This window comes from Limanda limanda, chromosome 5 (assembly GCF_963576545.1).
Source record: "Limanda limanda chromosome 5, fLimLim1.1, whole genome shotgun sequence".
Classification (NCBI taxonomy): Eukaryota; Metazoa; Chordata; class Actinopteri; order Pleuronectiformes; family Pleuronectidae; genus Limanda; species Limanda limanda.
In genome coordinates, this window is record NC_083640.1 from 24,741,216 (window position 1) to 24,763,917 (window position 22,702).

The 22,702-nt window shown below is 43.9% G+C and overlaps 1 protein-coding gene across 1 annotated transcript in view; it reads right to left on the reverse strand.

Annotated features, from left to right (window-relative positions):
• Positions 1–5,950: 5,950 nt before the first annotated feature.
• Positions 5,951–22,702, reverse strand: part of kremen1 (kringle containing transmembrane protein 1) — a 53,513-nt gene continuing 36,761 nt past the window's right edge. Inside the window, exons 4-9 of the mRNA XM_061072299.1 lie at positions 15,395–15,519; positions 13,398–13,551; positions 12,730–13,062; positions 7,720–7,965; positions 7,100–7,184; positions 5,951–6,110 (exon numbers count right to left, since the gene is read on the reverse strand). Coding sequence (XP_060928282.1) covers positions 5,951–6,110; positions 7,100–7,184; positions 7,720–7,965; positions 12,730–13,062; positions 13,398–13,551; positions 15,395–15,519 — 1,103 coding nt within the window. The remainder of the gene's footprint in view (positions 6,111–7,099; positions 7,185–7,719; positions 7,966–12,729; positions 13,063–13,397; positions 13,552–15,394; positions 15,520–22,702) is intronic.

Genomic DNA, 22,702 nt, shown 5'->3' on the forward strand with positions numbered 1-22,702 from the left:
GTTGGATACTTACACAAGCGGGGCGCCGGTCTGACGTCATCCACAGGCGACGGCGTTTGTATTCTACAAGATCTTCATCTAAATAGAATAATATTATTTAAAGAGACTTAAATGAGATAAATTAAATTAAAATAGTATAAAATTAAACTCTAAGATATTTTTTTCATTATATCAGGTACAATTTAACAAGTAAATAGAATACAATATAATGAATCAAAATAATATTTGATTCATTTAATTTAATTCAAAGATCTTTATTGTGATTTTACTCAGGTACATTTAAACAATTATATAAAATGAAGTCAAATTAATTAAATTAAAGTAAAATAAAGTACAGTAAAGTAATGGAAAGTAAAGGAAAGTAAAGGGAAACAAAATAATTCAATGATCATTATTGTCTTTATTCTCAGGTACAATGAAACAATGGAATCAAATCAAATAAAACTTAAATAAAATTCAAAGATCTTTATTGTCATTATACTTGGGTACCATCAAACAATTAAATAGAATAGATTAAGATATAATAAAATAATTTGAAGGCAGTATTTGTAGTACAACACAGAAGGACCTGTGATATCCTGACGGTGGATATCACATTAACCAGCTCCACAACCCAAACTTTAATGACATTAAACAGAGAAAACTCTGACATTTAAAAAAAGCTGACAGTTGCACATTTTGAACATATTTGACGTGATCTCTTGATTATTTTCAGCCTGGATCGTGGACCCTGGGGGCAGATGTGTTAGGAGTCGTGTATATAAACAGTTTTCAGCGGCTTCAAGCTACAATAACAGCAGGAAAAGTCTGGAGAATTAAACAGGCCGACGCACGCACTGGAAACCACTGAAGGGCATAACACCGCCTTAATCACACCAGGGTCATAGACAGTATTGCAGATCAAGGCAGATCCAAACAGACAAGTTCGTGCACGGCCACTAAACCTCTTTGACGCACTTGGCTGTTTTTTTCACCTCCATCATCATGAGACCAGGTTCCTCTGTTTCTCTGTCATTCCTCTCTCCTAATCTTGGCTGCCTTCAGGAGCCTGAGTGCAGAGAGCTGCAGGTATTGTCTTCCTTTCCTCTCACTTTCTCGTTCTTACAGTAACAAGACCCTGAACCCGCATTGTCCCCATTGTCGCCTTAATTACTGGTCGACCTGGGTTCAGGGCGATCAGCTTACGCCGCTTTCTTTTCCTCGGCCTATGGGAAGGTCGACTGGGGAGGCCGAGGCTTTTCACAGTGACCCAGAGGAGTGGAGGTATGTCTGGGTGATGAGAGGAAAAACACTGAGGGGTCAGGGAGAGGCAGCATAAAAGCCCTCAAACACCCGTCTGTCCTATAAACCCATCTCACTGGGGTTGGGTCCATGAAAGAAGTTACACTGAGGACAAAACCTCAATGAAGAAATGGAGGAGTTGGGGATCATGAGTAGGTTTTGTCTGCGTTTGTTTGTTTGTTTGCATGATTACACAAAACCTTCTGGACGGTTTACCACAAAACTTTGTGGTAGGATGCTGTACGGGTTCAGGAAAGTTCCCATTTAATTTTGTTGTGGATCTGAATAAGGGTTCAGATCAAGGAATACGTTTTTACCTTTCTTAAACATTGTGATATGGATGTTTTTCCACATTTTTCTTAATTTCTCAAATAATAATGTATTTATATTGATAGAAAAAACAAGTTCAGACAGATTTAGAGGACTAATATTTATGAGTTTGTATAATTTGGTGCAGATCTAAGTAAATATTCAGATACAATGAATTTTAATGCAGTTTCATAAAGACACAGTTGGGCCTTGGTGGATGTAAAGACTCTTTTAGTGTCACTCTAGTTTAATTTATGTATTTTTACTTAAATATTATGAAGATTTTAGTCATATTTGTGGTTATGGTTGGCCAATAAAGATTATTTTATCAGCACAGCTATAAAAATAAGGATATCAGAGGTAATGTCCATGACTGAGCCTTGTTTTCATTATCACCAGCAGAGGGAGTGAGAGGATTGTTTATAATTCACTGTCTTGTCTCATGAAGTTGATTGACTGTGATTCTGATGAGAGATGAACCCAAAATCCTCTGCAGTTTTGTTTTCACTTATTCTCTCATGAAGTTTTGTGTTTGACAGCATCAGTAGGATAATGATATGATCAAACCATAGAATGAGACTCAGTAGATCCAACAGTCTCCTTATGAAACCACTTTTAATTTCAGGAGATCCAGATTTTTACTTGGATCTGCACTCAGATCTCAGTCCTCTAAACATGTCTGATTGCTTTTGAATCAAATCCATGAATCGTTCTCTGAGAAATCAAGGAAAATGTTTTAAAAAACCGCCAAAACTCGCAATGTTAAAGTGAGAAAGAAAGAAATGTGGATCCAGCCCCTGATCTGGATCCACACCATAATTTGATGGGCTCTTTCTTGGGTCATGCCCCTCCACATAATGTCATGGAAATCAGATGAGATGTTTTTGCATAATCCTCAGACAAACAAAATAGAGGTAACGAGTTCTGGATGAAGTTGGTAATTTGTGTTTCAGTCACAAGCTCCTGAGCTTCACAGGTAACCTGGTCAGGGATTTACTGCCAAAAGATATTTGTCCTCATTGTTCTGGATGCATCTCTATAGGAGCCTGTTTGTACGACCTTGAAAACATGGGATCATTCAGAGCTTCTCTGTGGAAGCTCCAACAAACAGCGAGCGCAGGAGTGGAACACCTTTCATGAATCAATAAATCATACGTCCAAACATCCCCCATGTGTTCCAGCTTAATACTAGTCCTATGTATGTTTTTTTTCATGGTGTTCCAGTTGTAAAGATGGCCTCCTGCTGTTCCCTCTCAAAATGTGCAGGTTGCATGCTTGACCTCATCTCGGGAGGGGGGAGAGAATGGGTTACACATGGCACGGCCAAAATCCTCCCTCCGTGTTTGTGCATCCGCTAAAACGTCTGGGAGTCATTTCAGGAATCTGATAAGTGTTTAGGTTCACGCAGAAAGGAGCTGCAGATGTGGAAACACTGAGAACCAAATCTCTTTAAGCCAAACAGATTTTTAACTAAATCACGTTGCACCGTTTCAAAAGGTTTCGAATGGCAGGAGGGAACGGGGTTAGCTTGATCCAGCGTTTGTGGCCCATGTGCTTCTCAGCAACTCTGGATTATTTAATGTGATGTTCAATGATGAACTGAATAGAAAGGACGCAGTGAAATGAAAGAACCAGCACCACACAGGCTTAAGAAACATGCATACAGTGTTTAATTTGCAACCAGGACACATTAAATAAAACTACAAAGGTACTTCACTTATACAAAAGATAGATTATATCCCATTCACATACAAAATAACAATAATTTACCGTATAAATTAAAAATTTCACTATTCTGCTATTTACAATTTCATGAAAACAAGGGTTCGGCCCCTCGGGGTCTTTTCCAACGGGACTTAAGGTGAATGTTTTCTTGTCATCGACCAACACAGGACGTTCACATCAACCACGGTTTGGGGGGAAAAGCCGGTTTCCACCGCTCGCTCGGCGGATGAGCGGTGGTATTTTCCAATTTGACTGGAGGACGGGACAGAAAATGGGACAGAAAATGGGAGTCTGCATAATTCGCCGGGCTATCCAAACAAATATGGCCCTGTTAGATTTAGACTGTCAGATTTCGTTAGCTTGTGTTAGATTTGAACGCACATTAATTTCCCGTCGCTCTCACATCCTCGCGCCCTCTCCACGCATGGGCGGCTCTGAACAGCACAGACCCACGGGCGTGTGCTCTTGTCTTGCAATAATTAACATGAGTTCCAGTCGAGCAGACAGGCAGAACACAGCAGGGTCGCATTTTGTTTTTTAACAAACATCTCATCCGGAGAGAGAGCGGCTGTTGATCTTTTCACCGGCTTTAGATTCCCTCGCATTCTGGAGAACTACACATGTTTTGACTTGACTGTAACTCTTTTGGTCTCAAGTGCTCCGGTTGCTGCTCTAAAGTTCTTTTTCTCTCTTTTCACCCAACTTGCAAAAAGTGAACAAGTTTCCTGTTGCAAGAAGAAGCCGAATCTAAGTGCGTTGCTGTTTCGGATCTCTTCAGTATTTTACGCTGACAGTTTGTTTTGAGGTTTCGGGGCCGACCGTCTGGAGGAGCCCACACAAGCTTCCAACCCGTGGTCAGGAACAAACTATTTACTATGCCGATGGCGAGCTAGTAGACTCTGACCTTTCACGAGTTGTTTAAATGTCACCGTGAATGCACAGAAAAGCCGTGGAGGCTGCAGATGCGCTGACAGCTTGTGCATAGAACCAATGAGTGCTTTTTTGGTTGTGTTGTTTAAAACCTTTTGGCCGGAGACCAAGGCGGTAAGTAAGAGCTTCAGGGTTCTGCAGCATCTTGTGATTTCATGTAATTTGCTGCTGCCTAAGGAGAAAGGACGAAGTTGAGTGAAGTTGATGAGAAAGTACTTTGACAGATCTCTGGAACGTGTTGCCTAGACACAAAATAAAAAAGAGCGGACATAAATATCATTCCCACACTGACTTACATAATGTACAAGAATATCCCCGCCCCCCTCCTCCCTCCCCCCTGTAATCAAAAGACAACTTAATATGAACAATATGTTCAGTAAATGTCAGAGACCGCACATAAGAGCATAGACAGAAATTAGAAACAAACATTTTTTTTTAAAGCCTCGTCTGTTACTACATGAAGAGCTGGATTCCAAAAGGCTGTGAGTTCAAAACAAAAAAACAAGTCATCAATTAATCAAGGAAAAGGAAGAAGATCCGGTCTGGAGAGGTTTTCGGTTGAGTGGACTATGATTTAAAAAAACAAAAAAAACATTTAATGCTTTTAATCACTGTACAAGATATGGCATCTTTTTAGTTGTTTTTGTTTTACTTTACATTGTTTTGGAAGGAAAGTGTTCAAACCTCCACACAGGTTTCGAGAGAAGTGCAGATGTTGAGTGAAGGACCTCGACTTTGCTCCGTGAAAGAAGCAGATGTGAGGAATCGGAGACGAGGGGAGAGGAGGAGGATCCTTAAGGCACTTGAACACCATCACACCGGAAAGACTCCCACCCACCAACCAGCCGAAGGAGACCCTCAGATCTTCACAAGTCTCCCTAAATGGCAGTTTGTCATCCAACTGCAACCCCCCCCCCCCCCCTTATCCCCACCACCCACTTCAACTTCTCCTCTCCACCCTGATCCACTGAGCGCCGAGCGAGTGGGCGAGCGCGCCCTCGTTCTCTCTGATCTCTTCCCTCTAACAGCGAGCGATTCTACGCTCTGCGTGACATCTCTCATGTCCTGGTTCCCTCTCCTCAGAAAAACTGGTGCATGTTAAAAACACAACGAAAAGAAACATCAGCACTTTGCAGACGGAATCAAACAACACAGATAAATACACGTCTCCGTGGTCGGGAGGGTTAGGGTTGTTTTGGTGGTAAGTGTTGGTCGTCCGTATGAGGCAGAGAGAAGAGTGTGTGAAGCTGTTGAGCTGTTACAGTGAACTGGAGGTGTGTGTGAGTGTCCTTGACTCCACGTCTTCATCCTCTCCTCCATGCTGACGATGCTGTGTTGACCTCTGTGACCCTGGAGCACCAGGAGAAGGAACACCCCCCCCAGGGTCGCTGACCAGAGGGAAACTTCCTGCGTATTGAAAGTCGTGTCTTTTGTCCGAGCTGCAGCCGGGCTCTCCTCTCCCGCTCCGTGCTCCCTGACAGCCCGGCCTGTCCCGCTCCTCTCTGGTGCTGAGCCACTCGGGCCCGTGGGCCGCCGGGCAGCAGTCACTGTCATTGTCTTTAGCCGCTCGGCCGTTGGCTTGTCAGCGCAGCACCTCGTAGAGTTTCATTGTCTGAGGGGCCTGACGTCTGATGGCCCTTGTACAGAAGTAGTTGTGGGTGGCGGTAGCGTTTGGTTAATGGCGAAAAAAAGCGCAGCGGTGGCGCTAGTTGCCCACCAGGGGGCTGAGGTCGCCGTGGTGGTTCTTCAGCTTCTTCTTGAAGAGGGAGATGGTGGAGGGTCGGTAGAGGATGATCCAGGGCTCGGAGGACGCCGTGCTCTGGCTGCAGCTGTCGGAGCCGCTGACCGTCGGGATGTTGGGAGACCTGAGGGGGGGGGGGACACGGAGAAGATGAGCGACAGGCGACAACAAAAGGAAAAGAATTTCAGTGAAGGGTTAAAGAAGGAAGGAGGTGTATAATTGGTGTCACAGTGTTTTCTTAACATTGCATTCATGACATGCCAAGTTTATTACTCATTCAACCCAAAGGCACTTACTGTACATGTGTAGGAAGCTTTAATGAGCTCCATTATCTCTCATCTGACTTGACATTGATTCAACTTTTAAACGATCATTTATATAAATTAATTAAGGAATTAAAATGATCTCAATTAGCGTTGCATCATTTCACAAAAAGGTTTAAGGACCTCAAGTATGTTTAGGAATGAGAACAAAGGCTAAAGGTGCCGATCCACTGACGTAGAGTTCTAATCAGAGAGCTTAGTACGGCAGTTTATTTAAAATAAAGTTATATTAAGATTAAATGAATAACTATAGATATTGTGCTTTGCTCTGCTCAAGGGTTTTCGGGCGACAAAATCTGGGATATTCACTGTAAAACCTAGGCAGAAATGTATGTTATATTCCATCTTGATTTACTTTGACCCACTAACATTTACACTAATGATAACACCTCTGCAGAAACTAACACTACTCATATATAGACCTTGCAGTTGCAGTGATATACATTATTCATTTTGGGTATGTACCTTTCAAGCAGGGGCCTGAGCAACTGACAGAACAGCCAAATAGATTTTATAAGAAGTTAATGAGTGGACACTGCATGTTGTGACCACTAGTTGGCAGTGTGAGCAGGAGAGTGGATCTTTAATCTTTCACTGGGATTGACTCCAAACTAAAGTAGAAGAGATTGTAATAAGTTAAAATCACATTAAACGTTCTGCAGAGGGACGTTAAACCCAATGTGAACATCTTCCTCCTCTTTTATTGTTTTTTTCCCAACAAGACACACGTGAAATATAAAACCACAGACAAGCGCCTTGGACATTTGATGCTCGGCCAATCGCAACTCACTTGACTGTGATGTGCAGCAGCAGCTTGGCCACCATGGCTATGACGGTCAGGATGAGGAGGCCGGCCAGAGCGTAGATGGTCCACACTGCGGAGACAAGGGAGAGAAACGCAGGAGGGAGACGTGTCAGACGTGTCGTGGTGATGAGAAACAAACCCAAGCAGACTGAAGGGATCAGCGAGCGGAGTGACTCGAGCAGCGCTGGCACCTGGTAGCAGTGATCAGCTAGCACTTTGTCAGGAAACGTTGATGCATTATCAACACACATCTGTTCCCCTCTGGAGGAGGAGCACATCAGTCGGGCCTTTGACACCGAGTTTGGAAACAAATAACGTTTGAAGGAAGTTTTAAGAAAACAAAAGAAGCTGGGAACACGTCAGTCGGCCTGATAGTGATCAGCAGGGAGACGCAGCAGCAACATGAGTCACTGACAGAAGGAAACAACTCGTCTGAACGATCACAGGAAGTCACCGAGCCTCCTGAAGCATCGCAGCAGCCTCAGGTGATGTTTAACAGATTCAGAGAAATCAGGTCATGCTTCTAGTCAAGACGCCTCCCACAACGCCCCAGAGGAGACGGAGACAGGTGTGGTAGGTGCAGTGTATCATGGGAGTTCACATACTAGCGCTGTGGCCGGTGGTCTGGCCGCGTCCAGCCCACTGACCTGGCATGTTGTGCTCCGGCTTCCCGGGGCTGGACGTGATCACGTAGAGGATGTGGGAGGATCGTCCGTTGGAGGTGCTGTTGGATCGCTGGGTGACGCCGCCGGCGCCGGCCGCCAGCTGAGGTCCCGCCGTGCTGGAGACGTCCTCGCCATCCTCATCATCTCCCTCCGCCTCCATGGTCCTGGTGTCCTGGCTCCTCAAAGCTGAGGGAACAAGAAGTTACACGAGGTTCATTCACTCGTCAGGTGCTGAGACTTCTGGTTCAGTTTCTATGCAAAATCATCTTGAGCTACTGGCATTTTATAAAACCCTAACCCCTCCCAAACACACACACCCACACACACACACACACACACACACACACACACACACACACACGCACAGAGTATCCTGGCCTTTTCAACTGCTCAGTGATGGTTGATGATGCAACGCTCGAGCAGCCAGATAATATTTCATTTCCAGTGGTAAAACACATGTTCTCGAGCCAAGAGGATGGAAACGAATAAACACAATATGATGAGTGCAGTAATAAAGCAGATTGATGACGGGTGGGGCATATTAACTGTATTATTGTATGTTGACTATCAAAGTGATTACATCACGACAATAAAACCAAACTGTGTCATCGCAGCTTTGTTAAAGTTATGATTCCGATTGATCTTTAACTTTTATGGAGGCGCTCGTCATGATGTCTGTTTGTCGTTGGAATTGAAATATCTAGGTGACTAATAGATGGATTTCCATGAAAGTTGGAAACATTAAGATGAGTTGTGGTGACTTTGGTGAGCCGCCCTCTTCTGGTGCTTTAAGTTCAGGTACATTGATTTATTACCAAACACCTGCAGAGCATTTAACAGACGTTTGTTTTACATGTTGATCTCACTGGAGCTGAGTCTGACAATGTGATGTGATTCTGACTGTTAGATATAAACTGATCCTTGGATCAAATACTTAATTTCTTCAGTCATAACATAATTAACATGACACCGTTGCCAGGCACCATCACATCTGCTTATGACAGCGAAATCCACATTCTTTTCAAGTGATTGTCCACGAGCAGCAGCTTACAAGTGCCCGACCAGTTTGGATTCTGGTTCCCAATCCCTGATACCGATAAATCCACTGTTTCATACATGAACAAACTGGCAATGATTCCAAAGATGTCGTTATCAAAACCCTTATGACAAAGAAACGTAACTGAGGCCTGATATTTTACAGTTTAACAATAAACTTTATGAATAAAAAAAAGACAAATACGACCAAATATATAGATCTTGACTCAAGAAAATACATAAATCCTGTAATAATGTAAATTCTGTATATATAAATACACAACTTTATTCTGTAAAGTAAAAGTTTCCATATCAGAAAACATATATATCTGTTCTATGTACAGAAGGAAAAGTGTGGAACTAAATTAAGAGAAGAGAGGATTGGAAAACCAGTCGTCCCTAATCCATCATCCAATCTTACAAACTCATTTCTCATTATTAGTAGTAAAGTTGGACTTTCCATTTTCTTATATAATAGTAAATATAACTCTAATCAGAGCACAGTTCACTGCGACTCTCTCTGTGTATTATGGGTTTTCACAGAGATAGAATCCTGTGACACAGACGAGGAGAAGCTGACTGAATTTCCACGAGTCGAGGACACAGATCACTTAACGGCCCTTTAATCATTCCTGTGGGTAAACAGGCCTGTTGCAGGAAGTGCACAGTCACTGGATACGCTGTGTTGAAAGTGTAAACAGCACAGTCACAAGTGGCTATTTCACTCTAACAGCGTTTTGTTAAGAGACGGATCGACTCTGCTGGGAACTGGAGGTGCTGAGCTCGTCTCCCGTTCACTCAGGACACGATTCAGCTCCGTTGGCAGTTTCCACCTGCAGCACCAGGCCAGTTGGATTCATAAAACCACAGAGTGACGACCATTTCCTCTGATTTTACGTGTTCCCAGAGGAAAAGCGATATCCTAAATACGATCTCCTCTGCCTTTCATTTACTTCTCCTAAACATAGATGTGATTCATTTAAAAATAGCTGATGTGGAGGATTTTTTAGACACATCTGGGAAAGTCTCACGCCGGTTATTTGTGTCTCGCTTGACTCTTTCATTATTTCCCTCACATCTTAATTTTGCATTTAAGTTCAGTGAAGAGAAATCTCTGAGGAATCTGTCAACAATCTGTGACCGTGGCCACAAACAAGTGAAACATCATGTTTGTCTCATTTTCCCCAAACAAAGAATGGAAACATTGACAGTGATGGGATCGGAAAAAAACAGCATCTGTGATCCCAAATCAATAAAACTGTAATTCTAATCCTGTGGAGCTATGACAACACAGATGATAAATCAAATGCCTTAATTGGACACAGACTTTTCTGCTCTGGTGAACATCTCCGTCATTTATTAGAAATGTTAATCAAAACCAAAATATGACTTTTCAGACGCCGCTTTATTTCACTCTATAATATCTGTATATTTAATTACTTACTACAATAAATTATTAAATAGATTGTATGGCCTTCGACTTACAAATTATCTATCTATCTATCTATCTATCTATCTATCTATCTATCTATCTATCTATCTATCTATCTATCTATCTATCTATCTATCTATCTATCTATCTATCTATCTATCTATCTATCTATCTATCTATCTATCTATCTATCTATCTATCTATCTATCTATCTATCTATCCATCTATCCATCTATCCATCTATCCATCTATATATCTATTTGTCTATCTGTCTATCTATCCATCTATCCATCTATCCATCTATCCATCTATCCATCTATCCATCTATCCATCTATCCATCTATCTATCTATCTATCTATCTATCTATCTATCTATCTATCTATCTATCTATCTATCTATCTATCTATCTATCTATCTATCTATCTATCTATCTATCTATCTATCTATCTATCTATCTATCTATCTATCTATCTATCTGTCTATCCATCCGTCAGGTCTTCAGGAGTAAATCTCTCAGTCCGTTATTCAAAATGAAACAACCTCCTGTATTGAGTGTGAGTGACTGACACGTCGCTCAGAACTAAATGTGAGACTCCAGCTCTGTGTGTCGCTCGTCCAGTTTGAATCACGCTGCTGTCGTCACGTAACCGACCTGCCTGCGATGTTCCTTCCCGGAGCTTCCCACATGTTCCCCATTTGCAAACAAAATACCAGGCTTCAAAGTCGCCCATTGTCATCTGAGAGCACTTATACTGAATTTACCATTTCGCCTGCTCCCTCTGCCACCAAGGAGATATTAGATGTATTTACCAGTTCAGCTTCTCACAGAGTCTTTCTCTCTGCGCGTCACTCACTGTATATTTTTCTATCACTCTGTGTAAAAACCTGTTTCTTCAGGAGGTGACCTTTTTCTCCACTGATTCCATTTCTTGGCAACACGACGCCTCGCGCGACAAAAAACAAAACAAGAGCCGAGACGCGAGCAGAGGTCAGAGGATTTGGACTCTGTGATATTGTTTTTCTTAGTGTGGGAGCAGCGGTTGAGAAAAAGAGAAGAGGATTACAGATGGAAGCAGAGAGAGAGAGAGAGAGAGAGAGAGAGAGAGAGAGAGAGAGAGAGAGAGAGAGAGAGAGAGAGAGAGAGAGAGAGGAGGGAGGACAGATCACCTCTCACTGCAGCGAGCTGTGAGCCTGAATGTCACCTACGCTGAATTATATCTGGGAGTGTTCCGCTCACGTCGCCAGAAATTAATCTATTAAATCATTTCCGGTGCTTTGAGATTCTCCAGGCAGAGATGATGTAAAACAACAGCGTTCCCTTTGTCACGTTACATCTTCAACATTCATGTGGAGACGTTCACTAATCAAACTGTGAGGTTTTCAACTCTCTGTGCACTGCAGATCCTCCTCGGCCCCAAAGTCAGATCACGACATCAGGGGCCAGGACGCAGAGAGTCACACTGCTCTGTATGTAGGTGGCATAAGAAACTAAATCCACCAAGCAGAACTACGCAGCCTGCTGCAGGTTGATAAGAGACAGAGTTCCTGGGAAAACAAAACATTATTTAAATATGCGCTATCACCCGGGGCTGTGAGACATTGACTCGCAAATGAAAAGAGAAAAGGTTCTGCCGGTGGCGTGACAAGCGCCTCACAGAGCGAGCAGGCGTTAGTTTACTAAACCGGAGCTGAGACGCCTCCCATGGATTCAGCCGGCGAGGACACGCCTCAGCATGCAAATGTGGCTCCTGGCGGGTTTGAGGAGGTGAAGGGTTCAAAACAAGCTGCTTCCACTGAGCGAGACCCTTCAGATCTGGTTTTACCTTCATCGGAGAGGTGTGATCACGTGTGGACGGCTTCAGGTGTGAATGCACCGAAGACACATTAAGGACAAACAGACACGGATAGAGGATTTGGGCCGTGTCATAACTCCTACCTCCTCCGTGTTAATGATGATTTGATGTCGCTGTTATCGCCCTGATGTTTGTTCAAGTGTTTCAAGTTTAGTTTTAAGTTGTTATTTGACCTCCATACTGCAGCCCCCCCCCCCCCCGATCACTACCAAGCAGAGTCTGGCTTCAAATGCACAAGATGGCAGCGTCTGTATCCAGGATGTTTTTGCTTTATTTCTTAACAGTGGGAATCTCAGTGATTTATTTGTGTCTGACCACCACATCAAGATTCAGTATATTTTGTTTGTTTGTTCAAATGGGTGAAATCCTGACTCCCTTTTCTCTCGCCAACACACTCCAACATCTGGACACATCTGTACAATCTGACTGGATAAAACAACATTATGTGATCTTAGCTAATAGAAATGATGTACGCGATTATTTGTATATTGAGCCAGGAAGTGAGATCTGATCAGAAGTGGATTTCAGGACATATTCTAATCATATTCTAAAAGACAAACTTAAAGCTGGGTCTCTGAGGACGGCTTTAATACCAAGTATGAACAGGACCATAGCGATTGAATTCCTACCTTGGTAAAGCAGAGCGAACCCCTGGGCCTGGTTGGTGCGGTCCGAGTAGAAGTAAAGAACGACGGAGTCGCTCGTGACGTTCACCAGCTCCCGTGGCGGGCTGCGCCAGTCGAAGCGCGCCAGCACCTGGTTGCTGTGTCCGTCCAGCAGCTCCACCATGTCCGTCTGATCAGAAATGTCAAAGAAGGTGAAGTTGAAGAGGATGGCGGACGCTCCGGGAACCTGGATGGTCCAGTAGCAGACGCGGCCGGCCCCGTACTTGTCAGGGAAGTCGGGGGAGTAGATCACTCCGGACGGAGCGGAGTAGTTTCCACCGCAGGCGCCGACTCGAGCTGGAAGGAAACACAAGAACGAGGTGAATCGATCAGTTCAAGTAGATGATCTCCACTCAAACTAAGACTAGTTCTTCTTTGACTATACAAGATTAAATACGTAATAAAGTTTATGTTTATGTGAGGAAACAACAAAAACACAGTAGTGAAAACACCAAGAGCACAAAGGGTTATTACCACAGATACATACATTTTTATGGAAGTGCATTTTAATATTACTTTTAATTACTTCAAATGTTATTTTTCTATATTTTTCTGAATTCATAACACTCTATTTAACATCATGTCACAAGAGGTCATGGATTCAGACCCATGTGACCCGGGTCAACACTCACTGTCGAAGATGATGACCCAGCCGTCGCCGCCGCAGGGCTGGGTGTGGTCTCCGAAGCAGACGTGGTTACACTCCATGCTCGGCGACTCGTCCTGGGCGGGCAGGTCTCCCTCGTTGCCACAGAAACAAGCATAACCGGACTCCATGCCGGCGAGCTGCAAAACAGGAGTCATGCAAATCAACACATCAGCAATAAAAAAACAAACTCGGGGTTATTCTACCCATAATGCCTTTCATTATAAATCCATCGGACACTTTTGCCAGAAAGCGAAACAAAGAGCGACTGAGGGAACGTGTTTTAAAAATATCTCAAATTACTACTTTCTCCTTAAAATCACACAAGATTACACAGCAACTTTACATTTAATTGAAACATAGATCAAAATAAATAAAGTTGGATGGTTTTATAGAAACTTTCTCACGTGAGATCGTGTGACGTCGTGTTAACACTTTGCTTCGGCCCTTTTTTTGAAATGAAACGAAAGTGTCCCCATCGCTTTGTCTCTGATTTCACGATGTCGCATAATCTGAGAGCCACAATCTCTCAGTCGCCTCCTTTCAAACACACAAGTACCTATCTCCAACTGTCACATCGGAGCGGTCAGTGTTCCTGAACGCGGCGAAAGCAGGAATGTGAAACGTCCCAAAAACCCCAAACACCCTTCAGACGTCTTGACCTCGTCACCACTGGCTGCTTGTTCTCAAAAGACCTATTGTCCTGCATTGCAAAGGACACCATTGTCCCCTTTTCAGGCCCTAAATGAATCCACACAAGCGAAGGTAGTGCATCACTTCCCACTCTGCGGCTCATGGAACAGGAATCCACGCCACCCCCCCCCCCCACCCCCCCCTGTTCTCGTCCACACGCATCAGGCCACGTCCTCGTTGCATTATTCCATCTGAGGAATCAACGTGTGACACAGTCTGAAGAATCGCTGTGTCACTCATCAGACCAGCTCTTTGTCACACAGTCACACGGGATTCGCTCTTTCAATGACGTGTCACATCTGCTTTACGGACGGTGGCGGTCCAGGGGTGCGGGCGGGCGATGCCACCACCTCCTGAAACATCTGCTGAAGTGAGAGAGAGGGGCGGCATGGGGGGGGGGGGGGGGGGGCTGTCAGTACCTGTCAATGCAGACGAAGCTGAACCCGGATCTGCTTAGACCCAGAATGAACACCTGGCTCTGTCTATATCCAGGAACAATGACGTTTCAGATACCGTGACGAGAGGAGAGAGAGGAGGCGTCCATTAGGGATCCTAACCGCTCATTTCCATCTGTCAGCCCTGATTGTCGAGATGATTCATCATCTGCCGGTTGGTGTGAAACAAGTCGTTTGTTGGCTGAATGAAGAATAAACGGCTGTTGGCAACATGGTGATAATTGTCAGGAAGCCGCTCGTAAATGCAGATGATTCACATAAATTCACCCGAGCGCTGCAGGAGCCTGTTCTCGGGAACGAGGCGATTTACAAGACATTTATTCATCAAGTTTCTACGTTTGAGGACAAACAAGTCTTCATCATTGTCCAGTTTATTCAGAAACTAAGGAACAGATTTCCATGAAACTCAATGGAGCGATGGGACAAGGGCCCAAAAAAAACACGGAATAGTTTTTGCCGCTGATTTGGACAATGAGGGCGGATCCAGAAATTAGTATTTCACTTTATCATTGTGACATTTTGGACTTTATCAAATATTTCCCATGGGTAGTGATATAATTGGGAAACTGACATTTGCCAGATTCAAACAAAAAATCTGGATCTAACAGATTTAATTGTGTTGTCATTTTCCGTAGCGGATATTTCATAGTGTGCATTGTTTTATTGACTTAACTATAAGGTTTTATTGAATTTAAAGGGGATCTTTGCTCCACTAGGAGCCTATATTCCAGGTGAATATTTCCTTCTACAGAAACTGCTTTAATTTAACTTATTACTAACCATATCTTGGATCACAAGCTTCCCTTTCATTTATGCATTTCCCCACTTCTCCTACCTTGTATCTCTGCTTCCTACAGAAGCTGATGCAGTTCTGGATGGTGAGTTTGTTGGAGGTCTCGCTGGTGCCCGACAGGGTGGGGGGGTCTCCGCTGTCTTTGAAGCAGCCCAAGTTCCCAGGCACTACAAAGAGATAAGAGGAGGATTAAAAACAGAAATCACTTACACGACTGCAATGCAATCTGTATCACACGCCGGCTATTAACAGAGTCCTCGACAAATATAAAGGGCTATTTTCTTTTTTTTTCATTTCAGTTGTGCTTCCCCTCGGTCCCGACGGCTGTTGGGAGTTTGAGGACAATATTTCTTTATGTTCCGGCTTCCTCTAGGATGTTCATGTTTTATAATCATGGTGGAGACGTGCCCCCGATCAATGCTGACACACTCTGCAAATATTCAGTTCTGGGCTTGAATATTTTTGGCCTGAATTTCCAGCCGGCAAGCCAACAATATGGCCTCGGAAGAGAAGAGAGGAGGAGGAGGAAGGGGAGGAGGAGAGGGGGGGAAGGGGACAGAGATGTTGGAGTCAGTGTTAGAAAGAACTGGAATCTAGAAAATGTTCGATGTCAGATGTGAGAGAAAGTTGCATCAGACTTGGGATTTAGTGATTTCTACATGTGGGACTGTTTGTGTTGCTGAAGGAGACACGTCCTGCTTTTTGGTGTTTCGTTCCTCTAGAGTGTTATATGAAATAATAGGACAAATACAAATTATAAACCAGTATATCAGTATGATGTGTGTCCTTTGAGGGAAGAATTTTTATTCTCTGAGAAATGTTGAGCAATGTAAAAAGAAAAACATGTCGTGAAGTATCTATCCAGAGAGAAATACACAAATGGTAACATCTGGAAGTCCAAGACTTTTAATTTGAAGCCTCAAGAGAACAACAGGGACATTAGAGTATGAGAGCATTATCCATCCATTCATCCATCCATCCATCCATCCATCCATCCATCCATCCATCCATCCATCCATCCATCCATCCATCCATCCATCCATCCATCCATCCATCCATCCATCCATCCAGCCATCCATCCATCCACATGCAGACATGGGAAGAACTACACCATTGCACCACTGCACCGCTCCTGAGCGCAGTAGTTAAACTAAATTCTACAACATGTTTTGGAACGCTTCCCAAAACTTTGGTCACATTTCCACGGGAGAATACAAACTACACATCTCACACAATCAGGGTTCTGGACGTTGTTGCTGCCTCTCACTGGCACACTCGGGATGTGTGACACAAATAGGCTGACAACCACCGATGGATCCCAGACCAGACAGACAGACACACACACACACACACACACACACACAGACAGACAGACAGACAGACAGACAGACAGACAGACAGACAGACAGACAGACAGACAGACAGACAGACAGACAGACAGACAGACAGACAGACAGACAGACAGACAGACAGACAGACAGACAGACAGACAGACAGACAGACAGACAGACAGACAGACAGACAGACAGACAGACAGACAGACAGACAGACAGACAGACAGACAGACAGACAGACAGACAGACAGACAGACAGACAGACAGACAGACAGACACAGACACACAGACAGACACACAGACAGACAGAGGGATGTTGACACATTTACAGATTTACAGATCACAGTCGAGTCAGACGTCCCACCTCCATTAATCCGCTGTGGACTCAGCAGATACGATGCAATCTTTCAAAGCCCAGCGCAGTGAATTAAAAACACATCAACACACTCCAGGGCCTTTAAATTCAGCGTTATAGCTGAGGAGGTGACAACAAAGCCTCTAACGGTCCACGTCCACTCGCTGTGATTCAAACAGACACACTCTTCTTTTAAAAAAGGTTTTCAGTGTATTTGGAACTGCTGTCTTCCAACTAGGGGGGACACAGGATGAAAAAAAGAGAGAGAGGGACAAGACGAGAGTAAAGACTGCGTCCAAAACTGTGGTCACTGCTTGCAAAAATTAAAAGCATGTGATGTTACAAAATGTTCTTGTTCTCCATCATCTGTTTCCAAATTCAATTGCGGATTTAAATTAAGTACAAACCCTCGTTAATAGGAAGTGTGATTGATGCTTCCTGTTTTAAGATCAAATCCCTCGCGACCAAAACCAGAACGACTGGAAACGTCTCCGATCCAGAACAGTAATAAAAAGATGGAGACTTTGCATGGCAGTTTGTGTTGAGTCATTTTGCTCAATAACAAAATGCAAATGCTGAAAGAGGAGAGGAAGCATGTGGTATTTGCACAAGTTTGATATCACACAGGAGGACGTCCTGTCTGTTTGTGTGTCACCACAGTGTCTTGTTCTGTGGAGTGAGACGAGCAGCTCGGAGACTGTGGAGCCGTTTGTCCCCCGACTCTGTGGAACAACTCTGTCCTAGAACTCAAAGTCTCCGGAGCTGCTCGGCTGTTGTGCCACTTTCTTCTCTGACGTTTGAATGTTGAACGCCGCTCGCTCGTCTGATGACAGCGAGTCGAACAACTGGCACCCGGTTGTTTGGAGGAGACAAACGAAAACATGGTCGTGTCAAACATGTCGTGGTTTTGATTCTGAACTTCTGATGGTACTTTGCAAAACAGAAAAAAAAAGAGACGTGGATAGAAATTTGAATATTTAAACCGTCGCCGTGGAGACGCATCACTCAGAAGCACATGAACTGCAGTAACCCCCCCCTGAAGACCACACATCCTCGCAGTGCTCCCAGCTGCTGCCAGTGTTAACATTGTGCCTGGCGTGAACGCTGCTTTACATGTACAACACATGAGAGAGAGAGAGAGGGAGACAGACAGACAGACAGACAGACAGACAGACAGACAGACAGACAGACAGACAGACAGACAGACAGACAGACAGACAGACAGACAGACAGACAGACAGACAGACAGACAGACAGACAGACAGACAGACAGACAGACAGACAGACAGACAGACAGACAGACAGACAGACAGACAGACAGACAGACAGACAGACAGACAGACAGACAGACAGACAGACAGACAGACAGACAGACAGACAGACAGACAGACAATGTTCAATGTTAAAGAAATTTAAAAAACTAAATTAATGGATCCTTCCACTGAATTCCCTGGTGATCTGTTTAGGAGTTTCCGCTCACGAACAAATCAAAGTTTCATTTTCATGGCCCATTCTCACAAATCACAGTCGGCCTCATACGGATAAAATAACTTTACAAAGTGCAACTGTTCCCTTGTTTAGAAGAAACTACAAAAATTACTTTTTAACGAGGAAAAAACAAAAAAAATGGTAGCTTAACATGACAATTTGAATCATTTTAATTCAATTTAAGAACTGGGCAATTCGACATGACTGTAATAATAATGTTCGAGGTGATTCATATTCTCAGGGTGAGAAAAAACTGCTAGTTTCTAATCCATTGCTTAAATCCACACTTGATTAATCCCGGTGACGTTTGTGGGAGCGGAGAGGAGAATGGTGATAAACACCTGTTTGGGAACCAGCAGCCGCCCCCTGAGCAAGGCAGCCAGGTTCACTGAAGCTGGAGAAACGCTCCTGCAGGGCTCAGCAGCCAGATTAAAGGCAGCACTGCTCTTTTGTCACTTTGCTTTGACAGGAAGATTGCAGACTCCAGTCAGTTCATCTGTCTTTGTCCTCTCCTCGTCCCAGAGGCTGTGGAGGACTGCACAGCAGCAGCTGGTGGGATCATATCTCTCCGATCGTCAGAGGTTTGTGTGGAAACAGACACAGAGAAGGCGTCACTGCATCTACAGGATTTATCATAAAACTGCCCTTGCATGAAAACTCCTGAGCGTCGCTCCTTTAAAACATCTGCTTTGCAGGTGCAACAAGTGCAAATATCTCTGTGTACAATAAAATAAAAACACACACACACAAACTCATTCAAAAACACTTCAAAGCTGATGGTGGAATTTAGACTTTACAAGCCAGAGGGGAGAAATGAAGGAAACACAAGGTGCATAAATTCTCCCATCGGCGGAGACCAGACTTCTGAGAACCTCAGGAGATCACAGCAGGAGGAGGAGGAGTCTCTCAGCAAGTCTACGACACAACCAGCACAACACGGCTCCACCGCACACTCAACACAACCTGGCAGCTCGGAGAGGAGCGGCGAGGACGCCTTCCCACAATGCAACGGGCCACCACGCCAACAGGTGACAACAAAGTGCACGGGTGTGTGTCGAGCAGGGAACAGGAGACACAACAGCGACGCCGACCCACAACACAACAGTGAGGAGGAGACAGAGGAGAAGAGCAAACAACATCAAACATGTGCAGCAGGTTCTGGCAGCGAGAGCATGAAAGTAGGCTGATGAGGTGGGGTGGGGGGGGGGGGGGCAGCCATGTTATTAAGGAAACATAATTACAGTTAAAAATTCCTCCGACATCTGGAGGAGCAAGAGAAAAAAAAAACCTGAGCACACACAGGAAAGATGTGAGTTAGAGAAGTGTTGTTGTTTTTATTGGTGCCGCTCTTTTCAATAATAGATTTACTCCCCAGACTCCGCCCCCTCCCTCCCCCCCGCCGGAGAGAAGAAGGAGTAAAGGCTGCAGCAGACGACAGGAGGTTCAACTCTCGACTGATTTTTCAAAACGTGGGAGACAAACAGACATAATGACGGATTTAAAACCCATTTTTTATTTGTGTAGGAAACAATCTCACAGAACAAACAAACAAGTGAACAGGGGTGAAAACAAAACCTCCTTCGTGGGCGATAATAAGAGAGAAAAGAAGAAATCAAGCTCGTATAAAAAGTTCAATGAAAAAGTTGCTAATTGCCGTCGTTTAGAAAATGGTCGAGTGAGTTTACGTAAATCATTTTTATTTTGAAAAACAACAAACAGATGAGATGAAATCTAAACTCCTTGATGGATTTTATTAGACTTTTAATTGATCATCACAGGTTAATAATCCCTGTCATGTGATTTTTGTTCGGGTCGTTGTCTCAGTGAGAAAACAAATAAATGGACAATGGTAAAGATCTGGACGTGGGAATAAGAAAGGTCAGTTTAAATGGGGCTGAGTGCCGGCGCTGTGTAGGTGATGGCGTGGGGGGGGGGTCTGTGATGAATGAAATCATTGTGAAAGTTGTGACTGCTCTAGAATAACTTCTCCTTTGATTCAGGTTTCCTTTCTTGTATCAGATTATTTTACATTTCAGCAACATTTACTCATTTGTTTGTCTTTATACATGATGATCAATTTAAATCAGAAAAAGGTAAAAATGATTAGAATTTCGTTTGGTTGACAGAAAAATTTAACAAATGATCAGTGATGACTTTTATTTGATTATGTAATTTAATAAAACTTACTCTGTTATTACCTCTTTACCTGTTGTCACTCCTTCTCATTGCTTGTTGGTTTGTTTGATTCTAATCAAGATTATACAAAAAGGAGCTTTCTACGAAACTTGGTGAAGCAAACTCATTACATTGTGGTTGAGATCCAAGAATAACTTTTCTATTTCTTCAACATTTCTGAATAATTCCTGCAGTTTGCTGAAAGAAATCCGGCCCATTTCCGGGACAGATATTGTGATTCAATCGACTGTTGCACCTTGGCCGAGGTTTGAGAAACTCTTTTTTTAAATTTCTTTCTAAAAGCTGTTTCTGTTTCGTCTTATCTTACTTTGACAATTTGCCGTGATGCCTTTTGCATTTGACACAGAGCACTTTGAATTGCCTTGTTGTTGAAGTGTGTTCTACAGATAAACTCCAGACAGCGTCCAGACGGCTGAGAGGCTCCACGTGAAGTGAACACTTGAAGATGTTTGCAAAGGATTGAGACGCAACTTCAGAATAAAACCTGTTCCCCCCTCGTCCCACAAACTCGTGGATCTGTTTCCCAGCTCCGAGTCGTCGGCTCCCTCCAGTTCTCCGTGTGTTTTCATCTCGTATCACATGATTCGTCTTCTGACAGCAAAGTGAGCGCACAAACATTGAACTGTTTTTCTTTTCACACCTCATTGACCCTGAAACGCTTTTCTCGACACTGAGTTTTCCACTGATTATTTTTCCTACATTGAGTTCATCACCGAGGAGAAAGTTAACGGCATCAGAGACCTGGAGATCTCTGATAAGCATCTCTGGTAACAGGGCGTGTGAAAAAAAAGAAATTCATAGGAATGTGTTTTTTCTAGAGGCAAAAAAAACCCATCAGAATCCTTTACATTCACGGATCCTTTCCAGCAGCTTCATTAACATCCAATTCCACTGTAACCAGACACAAAGGAACTGGTTGGAGCTCCCACATGACAGGAAGCATGTGGGAGCCGCCAGGTCACAGGAGGAGAGGCAGGACTGGTAAAGCACATTCCTCCGGTTGCTAAAAGCCGGGATTCATGTAATTTAAAACACAGGTATGTTGAACCAGCCCATTAATGCACCACCAGCTGAATCTGACACACACACACACACACACACACACACACACACACACACACACACGCACACACACACACACACGCACATACACACACACACACACACACACACACACACACAACCTCCAGGAACACGCACAGCCTTCCCAGGAATTTTAAATACAACAACGCGAGGAAACAACACTTATTACACTCTGTGATTTCTTCTTTTTTCTTCTTTCTTCTTTCTCTCCTCTTTCTTCTTTCTCTCCGCCCCACGTATCACTCCTTTTGTAGTACAGTATATACGCAATACATAAACAAATACAGCTGCTGCGTCTCATCAGGCCTGTGATTAGCCTCGTTGACTGCACAGCTTGTGAGAACACAGGAGACACAGAGGAAGAGTCACTAACTCCCCCCCCCCCCAGGACAAGCGTCTCTGGACACAGTATTTTAGTTGTCGGGGAGGTTCCGGGAATCACCATGATGTGTTTCTGTTGGTTTAAGCTTTTTCTATGAGGATCATAAATTTCTCCAAGCCAGTAAATGGGAACAGCTACAGTGAGACAATGCAGGATTTATTACTGGACAGAATGAGAGAGACGGATTTGTATCTAACAGACTGACTTTGCTTGTGGGACGTTCGACACACACTTTTGGGCAGTGTGTGTGAGTGTGTGTGTGTCTGTGTGTGTGTGTGTGTGTGATGCACCAAGATTGAGATGGAGGAGATCAATGCTGCAGCCCTGGGCCCTGGGAGAGTGACTAACCATTTAATTAGAGGGGAGAGCAAGGAGTCGGAGGTTTAAATGAATAATTAGTGCCTTCTCAAAGACCGGGCTCAACAATGCAGGGGCCAGATGAGCAATGGCCGCCGCACCGCATCACTCTGCCCTCCCCCCCCTCACAAACCAAATGGCCTCCGTGTCCCGAG